General features: G+C 34.3%; 1 protein-coding gene across 21 annotated transcripts in view; it reads right to left on the bottom strand.

Moving 5' to 3' along the window:
* The window catches only part of pparaa (peroxisome proliferator-activated receptor alpha a), a 78,587-nt gene that overhangs the window by 20,248 nt on the left and 35,526 nt on the right, over nt 1-22,813 (bottom strand). For 17 of the 21 annotated variants that reach the window (XM_073946336.1, XM_073946334.1, XM_073946328.1 and 14 more), the window contains 2 exons: nt 4,319-4,558; nt 3,658-3,815 (listed from right to left, as the gene is read on the bottom strand). In XM_073946336.1, coding sequence (XP_073802437.1) covers nt 3,658-3,815; nt 4,319-4,520 — 360 coding nt within the window. In that variant the 5' untranslated portion in view covers nt 4,521-4,558. 21 annotated transcript variants of the gene reach the window in all.

Genomic DNA, 22,813 nt, shown 5'->3' on the forward strand with positions numbered 1-22,813 from the left:
TTCATACCCCAACATATGCAGTGTGATTAAACTTCTTACTGTTACACTTAATATTTATACTCTTAATACTTTTCATTAAGAGTACTTTTAGAAAAAATTTAGACCATTTTAAGGTTGGTGCAATTTTGATCAAATGTACATTATTAGTCAATGTTATTGTACAATATGTAAATGCAAGCTTTTTCAATTGAACATTTTTTAAAAGTACAATTGTTGAGATAACACTATAATCATTTTGTTTTATTTTTGGTATTTAATTGAAGCACTTTCAAGGATCTATGTTTGTTTTTATACTTTCCAAGCCTTAAAGCCATATGTCTGAAATTCAAATACTTTCAAGAAGTGTGAGGACCCTCACTATAACACACAGTGGCGGATCTCGGCCGGTGCCCCCGTGTCAACAAGTTTGGTAATAAAGATAATAAATTTTTTTTACTTCAGTCATGTTCATGTTGTGAAAAACTATTAAAATGTCTACTGTTGATTATATTAGACTTTTGTTTCCAATAGCGATTATACAACTTTAAATATAGGAAGTCCTGTGAAGATTCCCTCGGTTTGTTATAGATCACTTGGAAAACATTATTTTAAATTAATGGAAGGGGGGAAAAAAACTGTATGTTAAAGTTTACAGGTGCCAAACTGTGCCTTGATGTAACAAGAATCAGTCCAAGGCACTCGAGTAAAGTGAAAAAATTAAAAAGCCTTTATTCACATGGCTAGATCTCTAAAAACCAACGCGTTTCGGCAGAAGTCTGCCTTCATCAGGGTAACAGTGATCAGGTGCGTCTAGAGTCTCTTTTGAGTACTACGGTCACATGACTCATTTAAACATCTCAAATGGCACTCAAATAATTTAACAAGCAAACTCTACTACCATCATAAATTCGGCATAGATACACAAACACCCACTTGCATATGTGGGAAAAGAGAGAGAGAGAGAGAAGAAAAAAGAATATATATATATACATACATACACATATACGTATATATACATACACATATACATATATATACACATACATACATACATACATACACATACATGTATACAATATATACACATACATGGAAAATACATACATACATATAAACACATACATCAATGTATAATGACGATCTGTAAAGCATCTATAGAAAAACTCATTTAATCATTCATTTTCTTATCGGCTTAGTCCCCTCATTAATCCGGGGTCGTCAAATTCTTTTTAGACACAGGAAAGTTGAAGGTATTTTTGAGCAGTCATCATTTTGTGTGGCTTCATTAGCTGCTGTCATTTATTTACTATAAAACAACATTGGGGGTTTTACAAAAATCTGGGGGTTTTTGCACCTCAAACCTCATAGTTTTTTAGACTATGGAAATTTAGATCTAATAAAGCAAGACTCAACAGGCAGAAAAGTACATTTGATTGCTTTTTTCAACAAAATTACCAAACACTTAGAAGCACTTTGTCTCTGCAGACACTTATGATCCAACTAAGTGTTTAGTACTGAAGGCCCTTTTGTGTTACACTAGATGGTTTAAATATGGAGCAGTTTACCAATAGGTACATTTTTGGAATAAAAGGCTTTAATCACATTTTAACATGTTCATAGTAATTTAATATTTTATTTGAAAAAATATTCCAAATCTCTTTTGTCAAATGTTATTTTGATTTGTTGTTAAACTAAAATTAAATATTACAACTATTTGTTTTTATGTAGTTTGGTTTAAACAAGCACATTATAATAAGTGATAATAAGGTAACTGATATGTCTATTTTCCAGCTTTCTAAAACGCTAGTTGTCATGTGAATAATTGAGTGGTAACGTTTTAATATCTTTACATTAAAAATGCATCAAAAATCTTGCTTGTCATTTTCAGAGTGCAAAATCATGCACAAGACAAATGTCCAATCGTTGTTCCAAGTTTACATGGAAGAACAGTTTTCAGCTTTTGTTTCTTAATACATCATAAGTAGTTAGGACACGGTGTAAAAATCTCACATTATATGATTAACTAGCACGAAAATTAGTTCAACAAGAGGCACATAAACCAAGAAAGCAGTGACCTGAACTGAATAAAGATGGTGTATGGTGATCCTGCTCGTGCAAGAACAGCTTCATACAATATTTGATTAAACCACCATACAATTGCACCTACCATGATTCCTTAAAGGCCACCTATAATGAAAATCATCTTTTAGGAGCTGTTTGGACAGAACTGTGTGTAGGTACAGTGTGTCCACAGTCATATGGGGGTGATAAAAACACAATGAGTCTCTTTATTTTTTAAATTCTTCTCTCATTTTGAGGCCCATCACAATGTGACGTAGAAGTGCAGTTATCTCACCCACCAAATTGATTGACAGCGCGTACTAACATATCTCCATAGTAACGCATATAATCATGTCCATAAGACAGGACGTGCGCAAAGCAACCGGGATTAAAAGATCTGTTCAGCTCGCTGTGATTATCAATCATCATGATTATGATCAAGAATGAGTTGTACAAGCTTAAAACGTTTTAAAAATTAAACCGTCTTTATTACCACAGCCGCGGGTCAGTACAATTAAAAGAAGGCGCTACAATCATCATTTGACGACGTTAAATCAGGTTTATTGTGTACATTAACATAACGGATGTCCATACAGCAGTGGATATTAACGTGTCTCCAGTGACATTGGCCGTGCAAAAAAGAGTGCATAGATAAATGCGCGCGCTGTGTGCATTATTAATGCATGAGGTTTATAACGACATTGTGTGCGACTCAACTTGCGGTATTACGTCCAAAACAAATACATAAAATAATAATTGGAAAAGATCTTACTGTACTATTTCTCACAAACATTACGTGAGATCTGCTTCCTTCATGTCTGTCATTGTGCTGTTTATCTGATGCAGCCAGAGATCGAGGAACACTCTGACAGGCACAAGGGAACCCCAAAAACAGCTACAATACATAGTGTTCGGAGCAGAAAATTCAATATACTGAAACGTATAATAAATAATCTGTTGGGTGTTTTGACCTGAAATTTTACAGACACATCCTGGAGACACAAAAGACTTATCCTAAATCTTAACAAATGGGTAAAATAGGTGAGAAACCTAAAAAAGAGAAACGTATATAAAGATTTTTTTAGTCTCACTAAAGTGCTACATAAGCGGTAAACCACATCAGCAATAAACCTTCACTTGTAATTGTCCTGGTCTAATTGCACTCTAAGGGGTGCCAACGGTCAAAGTCTGCTCTAGCTGAAAAAAGAAAAACACATAGCACATGGCAATATCTGGGGTGCCACTAGTTACCTTTAAAAGCAAAAAGAGCGGCCGTGACCCATGCTCAAATCACCCATGGTGTGTTGTACTAAGGTAAGTCCTTATGATGAATTTGGCTAAAGCACATGAAGCAACAGCTCTTCTACACGCTTCACCTCACCTTTACAGAGGGGGAACAAGCCTCGAGGGAACGTTATGCAAAAGCAGCTATGAAAATACCGCAGGAACTCATGTGCTTTCTGTCGAGCCAAGTGTTTTGTGTCCCGGACAGATTTGTGCTTATGAAAGTGTAACACTACCAATGGCAATCAGGACAAAAAGTTGTGTGCTGTTTTGATATTGACTCCTGGCACTGGTGAGACAATTTTCCACTGTGCGCGTTGCATACTCGCTTACCTTGCACCCTTCACAGGCATGCACTCCGTAGTGGAAACCTGAAGCCCGGTCGGCACAGACGCGGCACTCGAGGGTGAGAGATCCGGATGAGTTCTCGTCCTGACCCGTGCTGGCTGAGAACACTTCTGAGGACGGACTAGACGCCGGAGTTAAGACATCTACGAGACAAAAGCACATATCCAGTCGGTTTCACACTTTAATACTGACCCAGATGCGTTTCAGATGTTTACTCTTACAAATTTTGCTTAATAGACGAGTCATTAAAACCGTTTTTAATCGTTTGTATGTTTCTGTGCAGCTTTTGAGTAGTTTTAAGTAAGGGGACATTGACATTTTAGTTGTTACACCTCGGGTGTGCCTTATTTTATAATAATCATATGGCTTATATGGTTACCACACTAAAAGACATTGTGCACATGTTATGTTGTAGTTGTCCTCAAACTGCTCAGCTGTGGGACTAGTTTCTTACACATCTTATACAAAATCTTGTGCTTTACCTTGATTTGGCTTTTAGCATTTAACAATAAGGTTTCACATCGTTAAAGGTTAAAACTTGCTCGTTTGTTTGAAATTGTGCAACTATTTTTAATAGCGTAAAATGAATGCAAAAAAAATCTTTGCTCTTGATTATTGTTAGGATAGTGTTGTTTATATGCTCTACCTAATATCGATGAGTTGTCTACTGCAGTGTCACAGTTCTGGTAGTCCAGCATGTGAAAGGAGTTGAAGGTGTCGTCGCTGAGAGACTGAGAGATGTCCTCCAGCACCTGCATGTCACCAATGAGCTCTCCGCTCAGAGGGCTGTACATAATCGGGTCTCCCAGAGGGGACGAGGGACTGTAGAGGCTCGGCATATCTACCATGGCGCTGGACCACGGCAAGATTTGAATCAATCATCAGTCTGGAAAGACAAAACAACAGACAAGCACCTTTAATGACTTTTAAATGTTTTTGAAATGCCAACATGGTGTAAGTGACATGATTTTCATTGGAATCGGCCAACAGTTGTTTAATAAAATGGTTTAGACCAAAATAAAATCGTATCATTGCATCTCTAGTTGAGAGGCAGTTTGTTTGTTGCTGGAATTGATTAGTATCCTGAACAATTAATTTACGGTTAACCTTCACTCTTAAAAATAACACTTCTTCGTTGACATTGACGGTTCCAAAAGGAATTTGAAGATCTTAACATATAACTTTATATTCCAGAAAATGGTATTTACAGTGAAATAAAAGTTTATTAAAATGTTCTTCACCCTAACGAATTGTTAAAAAACATTTTAAGGAACCCAAAATGGTTCCTCTCAAACAGTTCTAAAACTCTGTTTTGGAGCATTTTTACAGTGTGTTTGTTTCATACACCACGTGGACAAAGGCATTATGACACACCTGAAACTATTGAATTGAGGTGTGTTAACCACACCCACTGCAATTAGTGTATAGAATCAAGCACCTGTCCTTGTGAGCTGCATAGACAGTTCTTCAAACATAGGGAATAAGATAAGTTGACACCATTGCTATAGGTGACATTATTAAAATGTGGAAGCATTATGGACAAGCAGCAAATACAAACCGTTTCAAACTTTGCAGTAAAATTCATAGATTTATAGAATGAAATATACTTTGATTTTACTACATTTTTTAACTGGCTGTAAACAATTTATTTGGGGTGAATTTAAACAAACAATTTAAGATGAACATTGTTTTATCATTGAACATAATTTTAAGTGCATGGCTGAGCAATGCAAAGCAACAGCATACCAGCATCACTTCAACAATTACATTGTCAAGTCTTAGAAAGAAGAACATACCTGTCCGTATACAGCTATAGGTTATGTGGAGAAGGGGTAAGGGTATGAGGCTTTTTTTCAGGGTTTAGGCTAGAAGGCCCATTACTTCAAATGAAGAGAAAATATTGAATTTTACTCACAAATACATTTTGGAAAAATGTCAGTTTGTTTCCCAAACAGTTTGGGGAAAGTTCTTTCTGATTGTGCACCAGTGCACAAATCAAAGATGTGATTACACAAGTTTGTTAAGTATTTTGACTGGGGTTTTCATCAAACACTTTAGACATCAACTGGAACAAATATACTCATAAATGCCTATCAGTGTCTGACCTCAAAAACTGTCTATTACACAAAGAGAGAAAACACTAAAAAACAAACTTGTAAAAAGCTTTCCCTGAATAATAATAGCTATAGCTGAGAGGGGACCAACCTTACGTTAATGTCAAAGTATTTAGAACCCAATATCGTTTGAAATCTCTGTTTCACTGCCTTGTGCTCATGTTGTCGATTTGATTAAACAGCCCGGTTAGGTTGTGATAATAATGGAGAGTCAGTATGTACTTGGTATGCAAACTGCAACCTGCGCTCTGTGAAACTATAGTGTCTGGAAGAAAGTCCATTCAAAGCAACGCTAAACGAGTGGCAAACTTAACGTGTTGAGGAAAACGTTACCACAGAAACACCGGCCTCAGTTATCACAGTGTCTTATTCAGACACGAGGGCACCGTTTCAAAGGCTTTGGCCTGTTTCATCACATGAATTCACAGGAATTCCTCCTGCCATGGGAACTTCTCAGAGAGGTCGAGCGAGTGCTTCAACGACTGTGGGGTTTTGAAGGGTGTGTCTAGGTCAAAAGCAGTTAAAGAGATCATCGTGACTAAGACCAAAAAATTAATTCCTAAAACAAAATGAAGCCTGCACAAAACAGCTGATAATAGTAATGTTGGCCTGTTTAGTGTTAAATATGTTCAATCCAAGCATTTGATGAAATATAATAATAATTATTGATGCATCAAATGTGTTTCTGAACTTTTCTCTTTTAAAATAGGTCACTTTTAAAATGCCAACATGGTGTAAATGACAACTGTTTTCATTGGAATCATCCAACAGTTGTTTAATAAAAATAGTTTAGACCAAAATAAAATCGTATCATTGCATCTCTAGTTGCGAAGCAGTTCGTTTGATGCTGAAATTGAAATAAGTTTTCACAACAAAAGAATTAAGCACTCAAATGGTTTCAGAAGCTCTCCGGGGAACTTTTATGGCAGCTCAAGGGGTCTTGTGCATAACTGTTATAATGGCATCCCACTCAACCCTTTAATTTCTTACAGCAGTGACACGGAAAACACTAACCAATGCCAGACTCGGCAATCAAAATCTTTTAAAATGGACTAAGAAGTCACAATACACTTTACCTTCAATGTAACAGTGTAAAGAACAAACGCTTTACCTCTGCTGCAGTGTCATCTGTGCTAAAAAAAGTAGTAGAAGGTAGACAAGCTGTTCCTGCTGAATCTGGTCATAAATCAGCATTTGGCAGAGAATCACATTTTCCAGCTTTGTCTGTTAGAGGAAGCTGTCCAGCTTTCTAAAGTTGTACCTGATTTCTCCACTCTGTAGATTTGACTCGAGTGGAACAGCCAAAATCTTAGCCAGCTGTTCGCATCTCTCGGTTTCCAGCTGTTGAAACTATCTGAAACCTGAGCTGAGACTCAACTCGCTGGTCAAAACCTGCAGACGCTGCAAAACAATCTTTCCTCACTCACACCTTATTCTGACCTGACAAAACAAGCACAGACAAGTGCAGCGACAAAAGTTTCTACTACAGAACATATGGACTTTTGTTTTTTGGGGAGACAACTTTTTATAGAACAAAACTTTTTTATGTTTAATCTACTTAAATTTGTAAAAACTAATAAGCTTACTTAAATAAGTTAATTAAGGAATTCCTTCATGTCATCCAAATAAAAATCAATTGTGTGGAACACAGTCTTTTTTACAGTGTACACTCAAAAAATGCTGTTTTTTGCTGTTTGTTCAAAATACTTTTTTCAAATGAGTTCAACTAACACAGTTTTTGAGTTTTTTGGAGAACTTAATTGTTTTATATGATCTATCTATCTGTCTATCTATCTATCTATCTATCTATCTATCTATCTATCTATCTATCTATCTATCTATCTATCTTTGTCTGTCTGTCTGTCTGTCTCTTAATGAAAAACATTCAAGGTAAATTGTCTAATTTCTGAATTCAAATCTCTTGATTCTTTATTTCTTACATTTCTCTCAAACATTAAAGATTTTATTTTTCATTTCATGTTTGTCTTTTTTTCCACAGTTTTAAAGTAAGGTATATTTCAATTAATTCTATATTATGCAGTTAGATTTTGTATCTTGCAATTCTGGCTATTTTCCTTTCAATTCACATTTTTTTTCTTTAAACCAGACAAATTGAAAGAAATATCGGATGGGGATTGAAACAATCAGTCTGATAAGATATTTATTCAGACATACAAGAAAAGTCTGACTAAAAGAAATTCTGAATTATATAGATTTGTATATTTTGTTGTCTCCAGGTATATTCTGTTTTCTTTATTTTGTGATGCAATATTATGGTTTGTTTTAGTATTTTCGCTTTGAATATCTAAATTGTATAATTTATAAATGTGCAAGTTTTTTTTGTTTTTTTCTTGTTGTGAGATAGTAGGAGATCATGTGATCCAGAAGTATACAAAAAGGAGCACCTTACTGTGATGATCACTGATGAAGAGCCGTGTGCTCGAAACGTTACACACTTTGTGTGAGCCTTTTTAATTTAATAAATTTGCATTTTTGGAGCTTTGGTGTTGCAGCTTTTTTGAATATATAATTTGCACTTTTTGTGTTTTGGCTGAGCACCCAGTTAAGAGTGATGTGCTTGCTTTTGTACATTTTTTAATTATATAGAGCAATAATTAATTCTAGAGGACACTCAACAGACTATATAAGATTAAAATGGGAACAGGAAATAAGCATTATTTTGAATCAAAATCAATGGGTTAAAATATGTGCTGTCCCACATACCTTAACAAGGTTAAGACTGTGGCATGAGTTTTGTTGGACAAATTTGATTAGTTTTTTGATTACACTAAAAATTAAATCATTACATGGGTGGAAGAGGCACATCATGTGCATATATTCTAGTAGTGCTCAAGAATTGATAGCTTTTGGGAAACTGTGCATTCTGCCATCAAATATATTTTTGATCTTCATATTCCTACATTGTTCAATGTACTTTATCTAGGAGATATTGCTATTAAACTTGAAAAGGAGGATAGATATCTAAGATATTATTGCCAACAAGTAAAAAATCTATAACCTGGAAATGGTATAAAGAAGACCCACCACCTAAAGACGAATGGTTCAAAATAATAGCAGAAATTGAAGAAATTGAAAAATTAACATGTGCACTTCAATTACGAAGAGTTTTTAGTACCAAGTAAATGGCTGGAGTTTCAAGAGATTATGTATCATTGACAAAATATGCTTGGCAACCTTTTACACTATTTTATATTTATTCTTTTTATTTTGTTGATGAGGTTAATTTAGTATGTTTGTGTGTGTGTGTGTGTGTGTGTGTGTGTGTGTGTGTGTGTGTGTGTGTATGCATATATCTACAATACTAAGTATAAAAAAATGTAACTGGTCAAATTATGTCCAAATGGCAATAAGGTGCATTTAATTTTGCTAAGAAATCTTTAGTCAAAAAAAAATCTCAATTTTAAGAATAAAATCTGAGTAGTGAGATAGTAATTCACAATTGTGAGATATAGGTGGGGGGATTGAACAAGCTTTAGTTTTCTAGAAGACAAAAAAGTCAACAACAATAAAACTGTCACAATATAAACAAGATTATGCAATGTTCTTGCCTTTAACCGATCCGCATTTGTGCATGTAATTGTGTCTCAAGATGTGAGACAGAGTGTGATAAGCCCAGGCTACTATATTTATTCAGTGTAAACCCAGACATTCACATGTTCACGAATACACATGACTTGAGCCTCATGACGGTGAACAGGAGCCAAAGGGAAGTGTAGGAGAGATGCCAGTTTCTGCTGTAATGGAAACGAGCCCATGGAGAGCAGCTGAGTTATTAACCAGCAAAACCAACCCTCATACACACCTCCCAACCACAACCTATCCTACACACATACCTCAACAGACCAGGAGGAAACAACATGGCCTTGTACACAACAGATGTTACATCCATCGACTGAGACTGATTATGAAACAACAGCTGATCGACAAGACAAATGAATGCACAAAAGGGAATCCTCAAAGAGTCCGATTAAATAAACAGAACAAGTAATCGTTGACAAGTCATGTAGTGGGAAGAACCACAGAACATATTTTACTTCAAAAAAATTTACATTTATTCTATACTTGACTTAATTAATGCTTAAAATTGCATTAGGAATTAAGATTTACTTGTATATATATATATATATATATATATATATATATATATATATATATATATATATATATATATATATATATATATATATATATTTGAATATACTTAAACTGGTCACACTTTTAAGTATATCCAGGTTCAATTGGTTAATGCTAGTTTATGTATTTATCAACATGAACAAATAATAAACAATAATGCAATGCATTATTACAGTTGAAATTCTTGCCTGTTAACATTAAAGCACTGTCAGCTTAATGCACGAACAACAAACAACTTTATTTCCATTATCTAACGTCAACAAAGATGAAAATACAGTTGAAATCAGAATTATTAGCTCCCCTTAATTTTTTTCTTTTTTTAAATATTTCCCAAATGGTGTTTAACAGAGCAAGGAAATTTTCACAGTATGTCTGAAAATATTTTTTTCTTCTGGAGAAAGTCTTGTAAGTTTTATTTTGGCTAGAATAAAATAAGTTTTAAATTTAAAAAAAAAAAAACATTTTAGGGACAAAATGATTAGCCCCTTTGAGCTAATTTCTTTTTCAATAGACTACAGAACAAACTGTTGTTACACTATAACTTGCCTAATTACCCTAACCTGCATAGTTAACCTAATTAAACTAGTTGAGCCTTTAAACATCATATAGATACATGTATAGAAGTGTCTTGAAAAACATCTAGTAAAATATTATTTACTGTCATCATGGCAAAGATTAAATAAATCAGTTATTAGAAATGAGCTATTAAAATTATTATGTTTTGAAATGTGTTGAAAAATATCTTCTCTCGGTTAAGCAGAAATTGGGGGAAAAAATAAACGGGGGCGCTAATAATTCAGGGGGGCTAATAATTCTGACTTCAACTGTATACTGTCATGAATATGTTCTTCATTGTTTGTTCATATAATACAACCTAATTGTACAGTGTGATCCTCATATAGCTTTCAAAACCCATATATACAACTTTTAAAAGTAAATTTAATATTAAATGAATTACATTTAAAGGGCCAAGTGATGCAATTTTGTTTTCCTTTATCTTTGGAGTGCTACAAGCTATTTGTGCTAAGATAAGTCGGTAAAGTCTCAAACCTAAAGAGATATATCTTATAATAATTAAGACTGATCAACCAAGCCGTCCTAAAAATGCATTTTAAACCACACACCCAGAAATTGACACAACGGTGTAGGAAGTTTGGTAACACACCACCCAAATGTATACGCAAAGAAAGAAGTTATAACCAATATTCTCACTGTATTATAACTGCAGTCGTTACCACGTTGTGGAAATCTAGTGTTACTGATATTTTTGATCAAGTCGCTCAGGCAAAGCTAATAAATCAGCTTGGTCATCTGCATTTCCTGGATTACAATCACTCTCAAACTGATAAGGTAGCAAAGACAAGATTATTACCTGTCAGCACAGCTTCGGAAGTATGTTCCAAATATATTAAGGGGAGTAACATGCTTGAGGTATTCAGCCAATCACAATGCACTGGATAGCTGACCAATCACAGCACACAAGGCTTTTCTAAATGATGAGAAAGGACAGGCAGAGACGAGCAACAATAATGCACAGTACGTTCAATATTATGCTTTCAGTAACATTTTAAGTTGAAAAAGTCATTTTTTTAACGTTAAGTTGATCAAAGGGTTCACACTATTAATGCATCATGTTTAAGTTGCAATATTTTCTAGCAAAACCACTTTTTGATGATCTTCCTAGTGTAATGTGTGACTGTCACACACACGCACTATAGTACAACTAACTTTATGGGGACATCCCATAGACATAATTAATTTTTATACTTTACAGACTGTTCATTTTGTATAAATCCAACCCTCACAGAAAACATTCAGAAGTTTTCTAAAATTTGACCTTTCGTTAGAACCTTTTACATCATGGAGACCAAAAAAAGTCTCCACGATATAAAATTTTACAAGTAATGCCATACCTAGAGCTGCACGATTAATCGAAAAAAGATCATGTTCTCGATTCGACCCCCTAGACGATGTTAATCTAGCATTTCTACGATTCTGCCTATCATATTTTCAAGTTTAGGAGAGAAGCAAAGGCAGCTGCAGGAGTCTTTTCATTGTGTCACATTCGTTGCTCAGCGACATGGACACCTCCAAATGATGTTAAAAGAGTCATATCCTGTATTTATAAGGTAAAATTCACCCCAAAATTGTCTTCATATGATGCTGTATTCGCGGCCAGGAAATCACACTTGACTTGAGTCGCTGAACGTGAGCTGTTACCACAGAGAGGACGGGCGCGTGCCCTACTTAGTGATAGACACGCACGTGTCTATTTCAATAGTATCTGGATGCAGCCTTTATAATACAAGCTGAGATTGCATCACTCAGGGATGCAATGTCAGACACAATGCACTCAAATGGAGTGAGTGACGTCACTGTGACGAGTAGGGTTAGGGGTGGAGTTAGGTGAGCCCATAACCAAATCCAGACCCCTCTCGTCTACTTTAGTGAACAGAACCTGCATGGGCTGTAAGTAACAGGTAATAAAGTTGTAAATAGTACTCAGTTTGTGGCACAGAGTAATCGTTTGAGAGCCGCGCGCGAAGTATGAACAGCATTTAACAGTGGAAATGAAACCGAAAGCGTGCACATCATTTAAATAATCATATCGCATTTTAGAGTTATGATTGCGACAAGCATTTGATGTTTTTCTTTCATAGCAAACCACAGTTGTGCATAAAAAATGTTTACAGTGTCAGTATACCTACATATACATGCCTATATAATGCTGATTTTACCAGTGAATTAAATGGTCTGATAATGTTGTCAATGACAGATTGCATGCATGTCTCAAACATAAATCAACATTAGAATTTTTATAAGTAGAATAGAATTTTTTATAGACACCAGTAGACCTACACATATTATTATTGTTGTATGACTCACATTAATCTTTATTTTACATCTACAAAACCGTGAGAAAACCGTGATCTTTATTTTAAGCAAAAAAAAAAATCAGGATTCTCATTCTAGTCAGAATCGCGCAGCTCTAGCTATACCTATTTATTTAGTCCCAACAATGTGATGAATACAAGGTATCCACACATACCCACAACAACTGACATGACTCGTAAACCAAGACAGGGTCACTTTTACTTTCCTCCCTTGCTGACCTTTACAAGCTCTCCAGCTTTAGTAGCAACTACAGCCGACTGTAAGAAAACAATGAATGTCACTAGTCATAATTTTTTGCACAGTCAGGCCATAGAGATCATGTGTTCCCCATCATTATTTTCACCCAAACAGAACCAGCCTTGGACAACAGACCTAAAGCAAACAGATCTGGGCAGAAATTTCCATTAGATCAGCCAACAAGCAATGACGAGGCAGAATCTCGGCTGATAGAGGCAACAGATCTGAAGAATAGAGATTAATCTGTGACCACAGACCAGATGTGAGTTTGTTTTTGGAAGAAATATTGATTCTGCACATGATAAAGCGCACGTCTTCCCAGCTTTCTCAACCGCATGTACGGCTGACAGACCTCTCGGGTCTGAATGCGACTCAAGATTAATTTGTGAAGACAAGTCAATTTACTCAGTGTTGTAAAAAAGTATTCGCCGAAAAGAAAACACAGTATGATCAAAAGTCAACTACACTATACTCATATTGATTACTCAAAAATACAATTAATACTAACAAGACCGTTAGTACACCTAATTTATGATGAATCATGCTTTTAATTTCTGAATGAAAACTTACAACGGTCCTAACCATGCAATCAAAATAAATCTTCTTTAACATCAAAACAAAAATTAAAATAATAATTATTATTATTATTAATACTATTATTATTATTATAAGAAGAAAATGTAGTAATAGATATTTCTTTTTTAAACCAATTGTTAATAATGTAATTATGTTTGTTCTATTTATAATCATAATTATTATTACTAGTTTGTAAAAACAAAACATACAATTCATAATACTTTTATGTATTATTGAAAATAATAATATTAAAAACAATACATTTTGTAAATAATACAAAGTAGTTTATGTACTTTTATGTAAATAATTTATATATAGTACATAATTTATATAAGATATACAATTCATACATATATATTGCACGGAAGGATGGGCTATATGAACAGCTAGAATTTTAAAGTCAACGATAAACTTCCGGTGACAGCTTAATGTGACTATTTTCAATTTTACAAGGCTGCTTTTACAGCACTGATGCTGTAACGCCATTACAGTGCATTCAGTTAAATAGACTTCATTTAGTTGTTCAAGCATAAAATAAGATGAAAGGCTGATGTAACCACTAGCGCTATCAGTAGCAACAGGTTACCGCAGAAATTCTATTGAAAATACTGGGGGGTAGAAATACACTGTCATATTTTAAAGTCATGGCGGGGGGGAAATGGACTTTAGTGAAGTGCTTCTCGTCCGATCTGAGACCCACTTTATATCGTATATCTATCAGGCAATGAAGATTGCTGATTTTTAAAGAAATCAGATCCTAAACAGGACAATTTTGTAATGGAAAGACGGTTCACCGAAAGCCCTTGGGCTCCCTGGCTAAAAAATTAAAAGCCTGTGTGCATATAGCCCATTGTGTTTCAAGGTCAATAAGGGTTTTAAACTATATTTTTGTTAAAGGTTTATTGTAAATTTAGGTTATTATTATTTTTTAAACAGTATTATTAACACTGATACTTTTTACTTTACTGTTTTGCTTTTATCTTTGCTCTGTTGTATTTACATATGCTTGTAATTTATTATATTTTATGCAGATGCACTGCAGGCAGACCTGATCATTCCAGTCAATCTAACTGATGAAATCTTTCCAAATACATTTGAAGTCAGAATTACTGTACCCCCTGAATTATTAGCCCCCCTGTTTATTTCCCCAATTTCTGTTAAACGGAGTAAAGATTTTTTCAACACATTTCTAAACATAATAGTTTTAATAACTCAATCCTTTAACTGATTTATTTTATCTTTGCCTTGATGACAGTAAATAAAATTCACTGGTAATTTTTCAAGACAGCTTAAAAGTGACATTTTAAGGCTTAACTAGGTTAATTAGGTTAACTAGACAGGTAATTTGGCAAGTTATTGTATAACGATAGTTTTTCCTGTTCACTATCGAAAAAGTCTTTTAGATTAAAGGGGCTAATAATTTTAACCTTATACATTTTTTTTTTATTAAAACTACTTTTATTCTTGCCGAAATAAAACAAATCAGACTTTCTTCAGAAGAAAAAAATATTATCAGACATACTGTGAAAATGTCCTTGCTCTGTTAAACATCATTTGGGAAATATTTAAAAAAGAACAAAGGGAGGCTAATAATTTTAACTGTATATATATATATATATATATATATATATATATATATATATATATATATATATATATATAACCAGATGCAAAGACCTATATTTACTTCAAGTGTTAGTTAAACTATACAGTTCAAAAACAAAATCATGTCAGGTATGCTTCTGAATCAGGCTCATTTGTCATGAGCCCAAATTGTTATAACGAAACGCAAAGCACAAAGACAAATGAAAAAACACACACAAAAAAATGAACTACTTTAAGCACTTTAAAAATCAGCTGTGTGCAACACCAGATGCCTTAACTTAAATCCAACAGCAGCGCAACGACAAACTGCCTTCAATTCACCACTTAAACACAGAGTAAAGCAGAATGAAATCAGTGCTTACCAGATCACGATTCACAGTTCTGCTCTACCAGCTGCCAATAAATACATGCACCCCTTACAGGGCCAAAGTCCACACACACACACACACCCTGCATGCCTGCTTCTCTTCGTGCAGGAGTTTGGCTGGCTTTACACCAACAAACGGACACTAAACTAAACTGTATGCATCAGATAAGAAAACCTTAATGTCCGCATGCATGCACTTATAAACGAATCAGCAGGGATTTCAACAATAGGGCAGGAATGTCTTCATTCCACACGCCTAGGAAACATCCTGTCTGTTTAGTGCAATCGAAGAGACAGCTCAGCATTAAGTGAAGGTAGACGGCTTCACACGGACTATGAAATGCAAACACGGAGCTCAGAACAGGTGCATGCATGTAGGCCAGATGTTTCACTTTATATTGCCATGGCACAAAGTTTTAGTCTGTGCTGCAACATATTAAATGTGATAATAATATCAGCTAATATTATAATATAAAAATATCAGCTGATTTGATGGATATGAAGCCAAAGAAGTAGGAGAGAGTTTGGTTACTTTTTTTAATTTTTAAACAACACAACACAAACGAAAAAAAAAAATTAAGTATCCAAGATCAAATGCTCTTTGATACAATAACTGTTTAGTTAACTTAATTGTGTTGGATATATATTGAGTCTCGTCTCCCATTTATTTTAAGAGTCAGCTGCGTCGCGCCACGGCTCATTTGCTATTTACAAGGTGGACTTTGTAAGGGGAAAAATTGAACGCATCACTAGTGAGAAAACCGTTAAAAAGAGCATCTGCAGCTCGAGGATAAAGAATGAGCCTCCTCCGTTCGGTCTCTTTACTTTCTCTCTCTCTCTTTCACACTAAGAAACGTATTGAAAAAAGCCCCGCGAGATGAAGGCATGGAGGTAGTGGTTTTTATATGTAGAAAGTAATCATTTTTGTCATATTTTAATCCTTTATTCTTTTTCATTTGTAAAGATGTTTGCGTATTGCTGTACATCCTGTGTGTTTAAGGCAATGTGTAAGCGTTTAAGGCACACAACAAACATGCTCTGCGCTGGACTTTAGACCTGCTTTCAGCTGGTCTATTGCACAGTCTATTTTAGTTCCTCAAAATAGCAATGCGACAACAATGCGCCTTAACACACCTCTTTTCTTGACCAGCACACCCATGAGTCCACAAAGTGGTGCAAATGGATTTGCTATTTAAACAAGGCACAAAATGGGAAAATTGGACGGAAAAAAGCAACACATCATGGCAAACACGTCTAGCGCCTTATTGCACTTAGGGTTGTAACAATATACCGGTATGACAGTCTACCACGATTTGAACGTGCACGATTATCATACCATGAACAATTGCATATCAACGGTTTTAACCCTTAAAGACAGAGACAGCCGCCCGCGGCTAAAAATAAGTATTGCTCTTAAATGTTTAATAACTTTTGATCCGCTGATCTGATTCATACAATTCAAAGATTGGCATAAAGAAGAGAATCTCAGCTTTCCAGTGCTGTATCACATAACATTCGCGGCTTCGGAGGCTCCGGAATCAGTGCGGTTACGTCATCAAAATTTGACAACGCTGATTTGACAAAGAAACGCTCGTCACTGTGTCTCCGGACAAACCAGACATGATACATTGATGCATAGTCCCTCCTCCATGCCCAGATTGATTCAAACTCGCTATATCACAACCAATAAGCATAGGTTTCGCTTTTGTTTGTGGACCAAAAACGAGCTTTTTGAACAACACGGAATGAGAGATAGGCTGTACATTTATGCGCGGCTAAATAAAACGCAAAAAAAAAGTTTTGCATGAAATAATTCTCATACTAAGTTCTTTTGCATGCACAGCAGCACAGAAACATGACAAAACAGTGACATAGCAAAGACGAACTGCTGCTCTTGCTGTTTTCAAAAGACGCAAATGAAGGTGCAGCTGTTTCTCTACATTGCAGACAACCACATCCAAATCCATATCCACAGACAACCATATCCATGCTGGCACATAAAACCTAAGGATGTTCCATATTGAATCTAGTTTTGTTATGTAACTATTTATAGTATAGTAAATATTTATATCTATTTTTTTACTGAGGATTTGCACCATGTTTATTTGGACTTTATTTGGACTTTGACACATTATTTATTATTTTCTTATTTTTTTAAGTAGTGTTGTTTATAGTAACTGAAAATATATTATTTGGAAAAAGTCAAATTTGCTTCACTGTTCTATTATTTTTTAACATTTGTAACATACCGTATACCGCGAAACCGTCAAACCGTGGTATTGTTTTAGACGATTATCATACCGTAAAAAATTCATACCGTTACAACCCTAATTGCACTGGGTGTATGATAGGCTCCTGAGTGTTCCTGATTTTGTTTTGCCGAAACAGAGTTGCAGTGCACAATATTGGTATTTAAAAAAACAATAATAATAATAATGATAGCCATGTAAATTAAGGCTTTTTAAACTTTTCACTTACTTTCGATATTGTTGCTTATATTTTGAAGAATGTTGGAAACTGTTGGCCATTGACTTCTAGAATCATAGTATTGTTTCCTACAAAGAATGTCAATGGCTACTAGTTTTCAACATATCTTTGTGTTAAACAGGAAGACAGAAACTGAGCAAATTTCAATTTTCTTTACAATTTTGGGTGAACTATCCCTTTAAGAATATTTAAAGTGGAAAATCACGTAAGATTATAATAGTTTTGTATTTGCATAACAGATGATAGGTGTCTTCAAGCATCAAAAATGTTTCGTTTTTATGTAAATATTTGCCGATTTACATTATTTCGTATATTCTGGCATATTACTTTCACAAATTGTTTTATAATTAAAGTAAACCATCTGCTTTCTATATAGAATGACTTTAGTAAATGTTATTTAATTCAAGCACCTAAATGAGATGTCTTAAAGACTGCATTACTTTAAGTAAGTGATTATCAGACACAACATATCATTCATAAATTAATTTGATAAAGCTCAGCCCACTCAGGGTCCACACAATGACGTTAGGCGCTCGGAAGATGACACGAGGCTTTGAGATACGTGTGTGACCCTTTTAGCAAGTTACATAACAGAACTGAATAGACAAGTCCATGTGGCCTGCAGTCACAGATATGTGGCATGCAAAAGCTGTGCTGAACTTTGATGCTAAATTACAGTTTCTGGCTGATTTGCAGAGGATGTCAGGGTACAGGAACTGATAAGGTTACACTAAGGTGATTATAAATATCAAATTTAAATGAAGAACAGTGAGAGCGAGTCTAAATTACGTGAAAATGAATTTTACTTTTTAAATATTACAATGTACATGTCCCTGAAAATGCACAGCAAGGGTTAATGTAAATAAGACTAAACAAATATTTGAAATAAATAAATGTTTACATAAACTGACATGTAAGATTTTTTTTTAATTCAAGCTATTTTTTATTTAGTCGTTAAAGTTTCATCTAGTTGTTCTTTGATGTATTAAAAGTACTACATGCGCGCACACACACACACACACACACACACACACCACACACACACACACACACACACACACAAACACACACACACACACACACACACACACACACACACACACACACACAAACAAACACACACACACACAAACACACACACACACACACACACACAAATTATATAGCAAAAACTGCCATAAAACTAGACTTAATAATAAAAATATTAAGTAATATTAAATAAAAATAATAAATAATAATAGCTGCAAAAATGTAATAAAATACCTATAATTGAAAACTAAATTGTAAAAGACTATCAAGCAAGCAAAAACAGATTGTAATCACAATAAATTCACTAACTAATATAGTATTTTAAATATAACATGTTCATAAAATATTAATAAACATTCAACTGTATGTTGATCATAGCTGTGCAGATCAAATGACTTGCTATAAAACCTCTATTTGAAATAAACAAGTGTGTTGTGGAAGAGGCCAGTGACCTTCAAGGTCAAGTTCTTCACAAAATCTTTTAGAAAATAGAAACAATAACTGAACATTAAAGCAATATTTCCAATCTAAATTACACTTTCACTACAAAAATAAGATGATTAAAAATTAATAATAAAGTATTTTTATGCTACTGCTCATTGAGGGGTTAAAAAGTTTTGTTAACATTTCAAATTAAGGTTCAATACAATTGTTGCAGTGTTTATTAATGTTTTAAAGTAGCGCTAATGTTACTGCTCACTGTTTGATAGTGTCATTTCAAGATGCAACTTTTGATTTAAAGACTGTATTAGTGAACGGCAAAATTAGTATAAAATATAGTAAAAAATAAAAGTATTGATTATATCAGAAACATTTTCAAAGTTGTTTTAAATTTTAACACTCATTTAAAGAATATTTTGAGAGTGAAGTTGTGGGATTCACTCTCCGTTTCTATATAATAGACACTGAAATTCCTTCAATTATGAAATAATTAATTGAATTATTTAAAGAAATACAATTTTGATAAAAGCTCAACAAACAAAATGGGTATAACTACTTGACTCGAAATATGAATCTCGATGCCTTTTGAAGTTTCATGTTTAGAAACATAATGTTCAACTTTAAAGCAAACTATTTCCTCTAAGAGTTTGCTGATTAATTGCATTTGGTAAATAAAGAAATATTTGTTTGCTATTAAAAGTATAGGTATTATAATTGCTTTAATCAAAATATAAACAAGTCTACAGCTGATTCAAATACAAAATAAGATATTTATCTTTATACTTAAGTTTATATGTATTTTGAGTATAGTAAAATCATCAAGTTACCAATTTATTAATCAAATTACTCTACTCTGTAACTTGAAAACTTAATAATACTAATATATAATATTAATTATAAAAATTACGCAATTAAAACCTGTAATTTATATAAAAAAATACATGTTTGATTTAACTTACCCAACACTGGTAATCATGAAAAAATACCTTAATTAAAAAGCAATGATGAATTGCAGCATGTAAAGGACTTTCTGCTTGAGTAATGACCACCTTGACTACATATTAGTACACATTGACCAGTTTAAATAGCTATTCATTAACACACTGGATTTAGTTTCCACACATGAACCCATGACTCGAGTAGTTTTTCAGTAAAACAAACACAGTTCATTTTAAAGTCATACTTAACTAAACCATTAATACATAATTATAACCGTGCACTTTTTAAAGTGTTACATAAATGTGTGCATTATTATGTTATTACTTGTACAAAAGTATGCTATTCTGCAGAAAACTCCATGTAACAGCGAGACAACTAGTCAACAAACCAACCAACTCGCTGACTGAATCAGCAAGCTTAAGACAAGAGCATGAAGGTGCGTATGAGGGCAACACAGACGCTGTAAAGTTTCTCTTCGCTTCAAACAAGAGTGAAAATCTTGATAAACCCAAGGCAAACGCAATTCTTCGCCATCAGAGTACACGATGAGAAGCCCGCGGTGACAATATCAGGCATGTGTTCTGATGTGAATGTTTACTCTGCTCCAGTTAAAAGCGTACGAGTACTGCAATCACGGCCATAAAAGCGGATAAAGCACGATCATAATTGTTACACAAGCGCTTTGTTTACAAGAGCTGCGCGTCTACCTCCCAATCCCGGGCCGCCATGCGGACAGGAATGAAACACACGGGCTCTGAGAGACTGCCAGCGGTCAGGTCGGCGGTGCGAGGGAGGCTGTGCTGCTTCTCGGACGGTCCTGTTTAAAATTCACCGCAAAGCCTGCTTGTCAAACCGCTCTGACAGCATTGAAACTCACGGACGCGACACACACAGCGCACACCTCCCGACACACCTATAGATTCAGCCAATCACAGCAAGGCTGTCGAAGAAAGCCACGCCTACTTATTTAAGGTCGCGTTGCTGGGTAACAGATCCCATTTGAGATGATGATGATGCTGACGATGATGGAATTATTGAATGTCGAATAATATAGTGGCGTATAATGAATGGTGAAACAATTAACGTTAATACGGCGTATGATGTATCATTAAAACAGTATGTTTACACACAATAAAGAGCCTTTAGTCATTTAGTCAAAGAGTTACTGCTCTGGTTTTACACAATGAACGATAATAAGAATGTAGATTAGAAGATCAGTGATTTTACCACATTAATAATACACCGTCACAATAAAGCGTCTCTACTGCCACCTATTGGTGATGTTCTGAAACTAATAATCACAAATATACGTATTTCCCAGTAGGACATCATTATTAATCGTGTGAAAACATTTTAAAGTGGTCTAAATATTATTTTAAATAATATTGTTAAATTTTAGTCTATCCTAATCTATCACATTCTTACTTTCCAATTAATTATTTTACTCATTTTAACCCAATGACTTTTTTAAGTTAGGTTTTTTATTATATTTTAATCACTTTCAATTCATTTAAATAGTTTACTAAATATTTAAAAAATCTGCAATTTTCCAAACATTTTCTCAGAGCCCCTATAGCGATGGCCCCCTGGGGACTGCAGTTCAAAAACCCTAAGCACAGCTATATTATAGTGTTATTGTATTTGTAAAAGTTTAGATGCACTGGTTAATTCTTTGTTTTTCTCTAAATATTTTTACAATGCAAAGAAAAATATTGTTGCCTTAAAGCATTGATGTGAGTTAAACCTAAATTACAATTAACTGACCTAAAATTACAAATTACATCATCCATAACCTCAAAAATTAAACAAATTCTCTGGCCTACTGAGTTTGTGTGTGTGTGCAGGCTTGCACTCATGTATACTGTTCTGTGTGCATGTAGTATGTATGAGAATATATATGCAAAAGTAATTTTAAGTTATTGGCATCCACTTACCCATCGTTCTCTCTCATTTGAACACATCCGACTTGCGTTTATACTGCTGTAATACACATTTTATGCATTACATTCATCATCATTAGACATCACCACTAATGTTTGCACTGTAAAAAATCCTGGTTGCCTTAAATTTATAAGATGAATCAAATTAACCTTGTGAGTCCATTGAACTTATATTAAGTTAACTCAATATACTTAAAACAGACTTAAAACAGCTCTCCTAACTTTTCAAATGAAGTTAGAACATGATTAACTTAGTTGAAGATACAATTAAAAATATATGCAGTGAGGACTAATTAATCATATAATTCTTGTACAGCGTTTTTCTTACTGTATTGACCATCAGTGAGTTAAATGTG

The sequence above is a fragment of the Danio rerio genome, chromosome 4, assembly GCF_049306965.1.
Source record: "Danio rerio strain Tuebingen ecotype United States chromosome 4, GRCz12tu, whole genome shotgun sequence".
Classification (NCBI taxonomy): domain Eukaryota; kingdom Metazoa; phylum Chordata; class Actinopteri; order Cypriniformes; family Danionidae; genus Danio; species Danio rerio.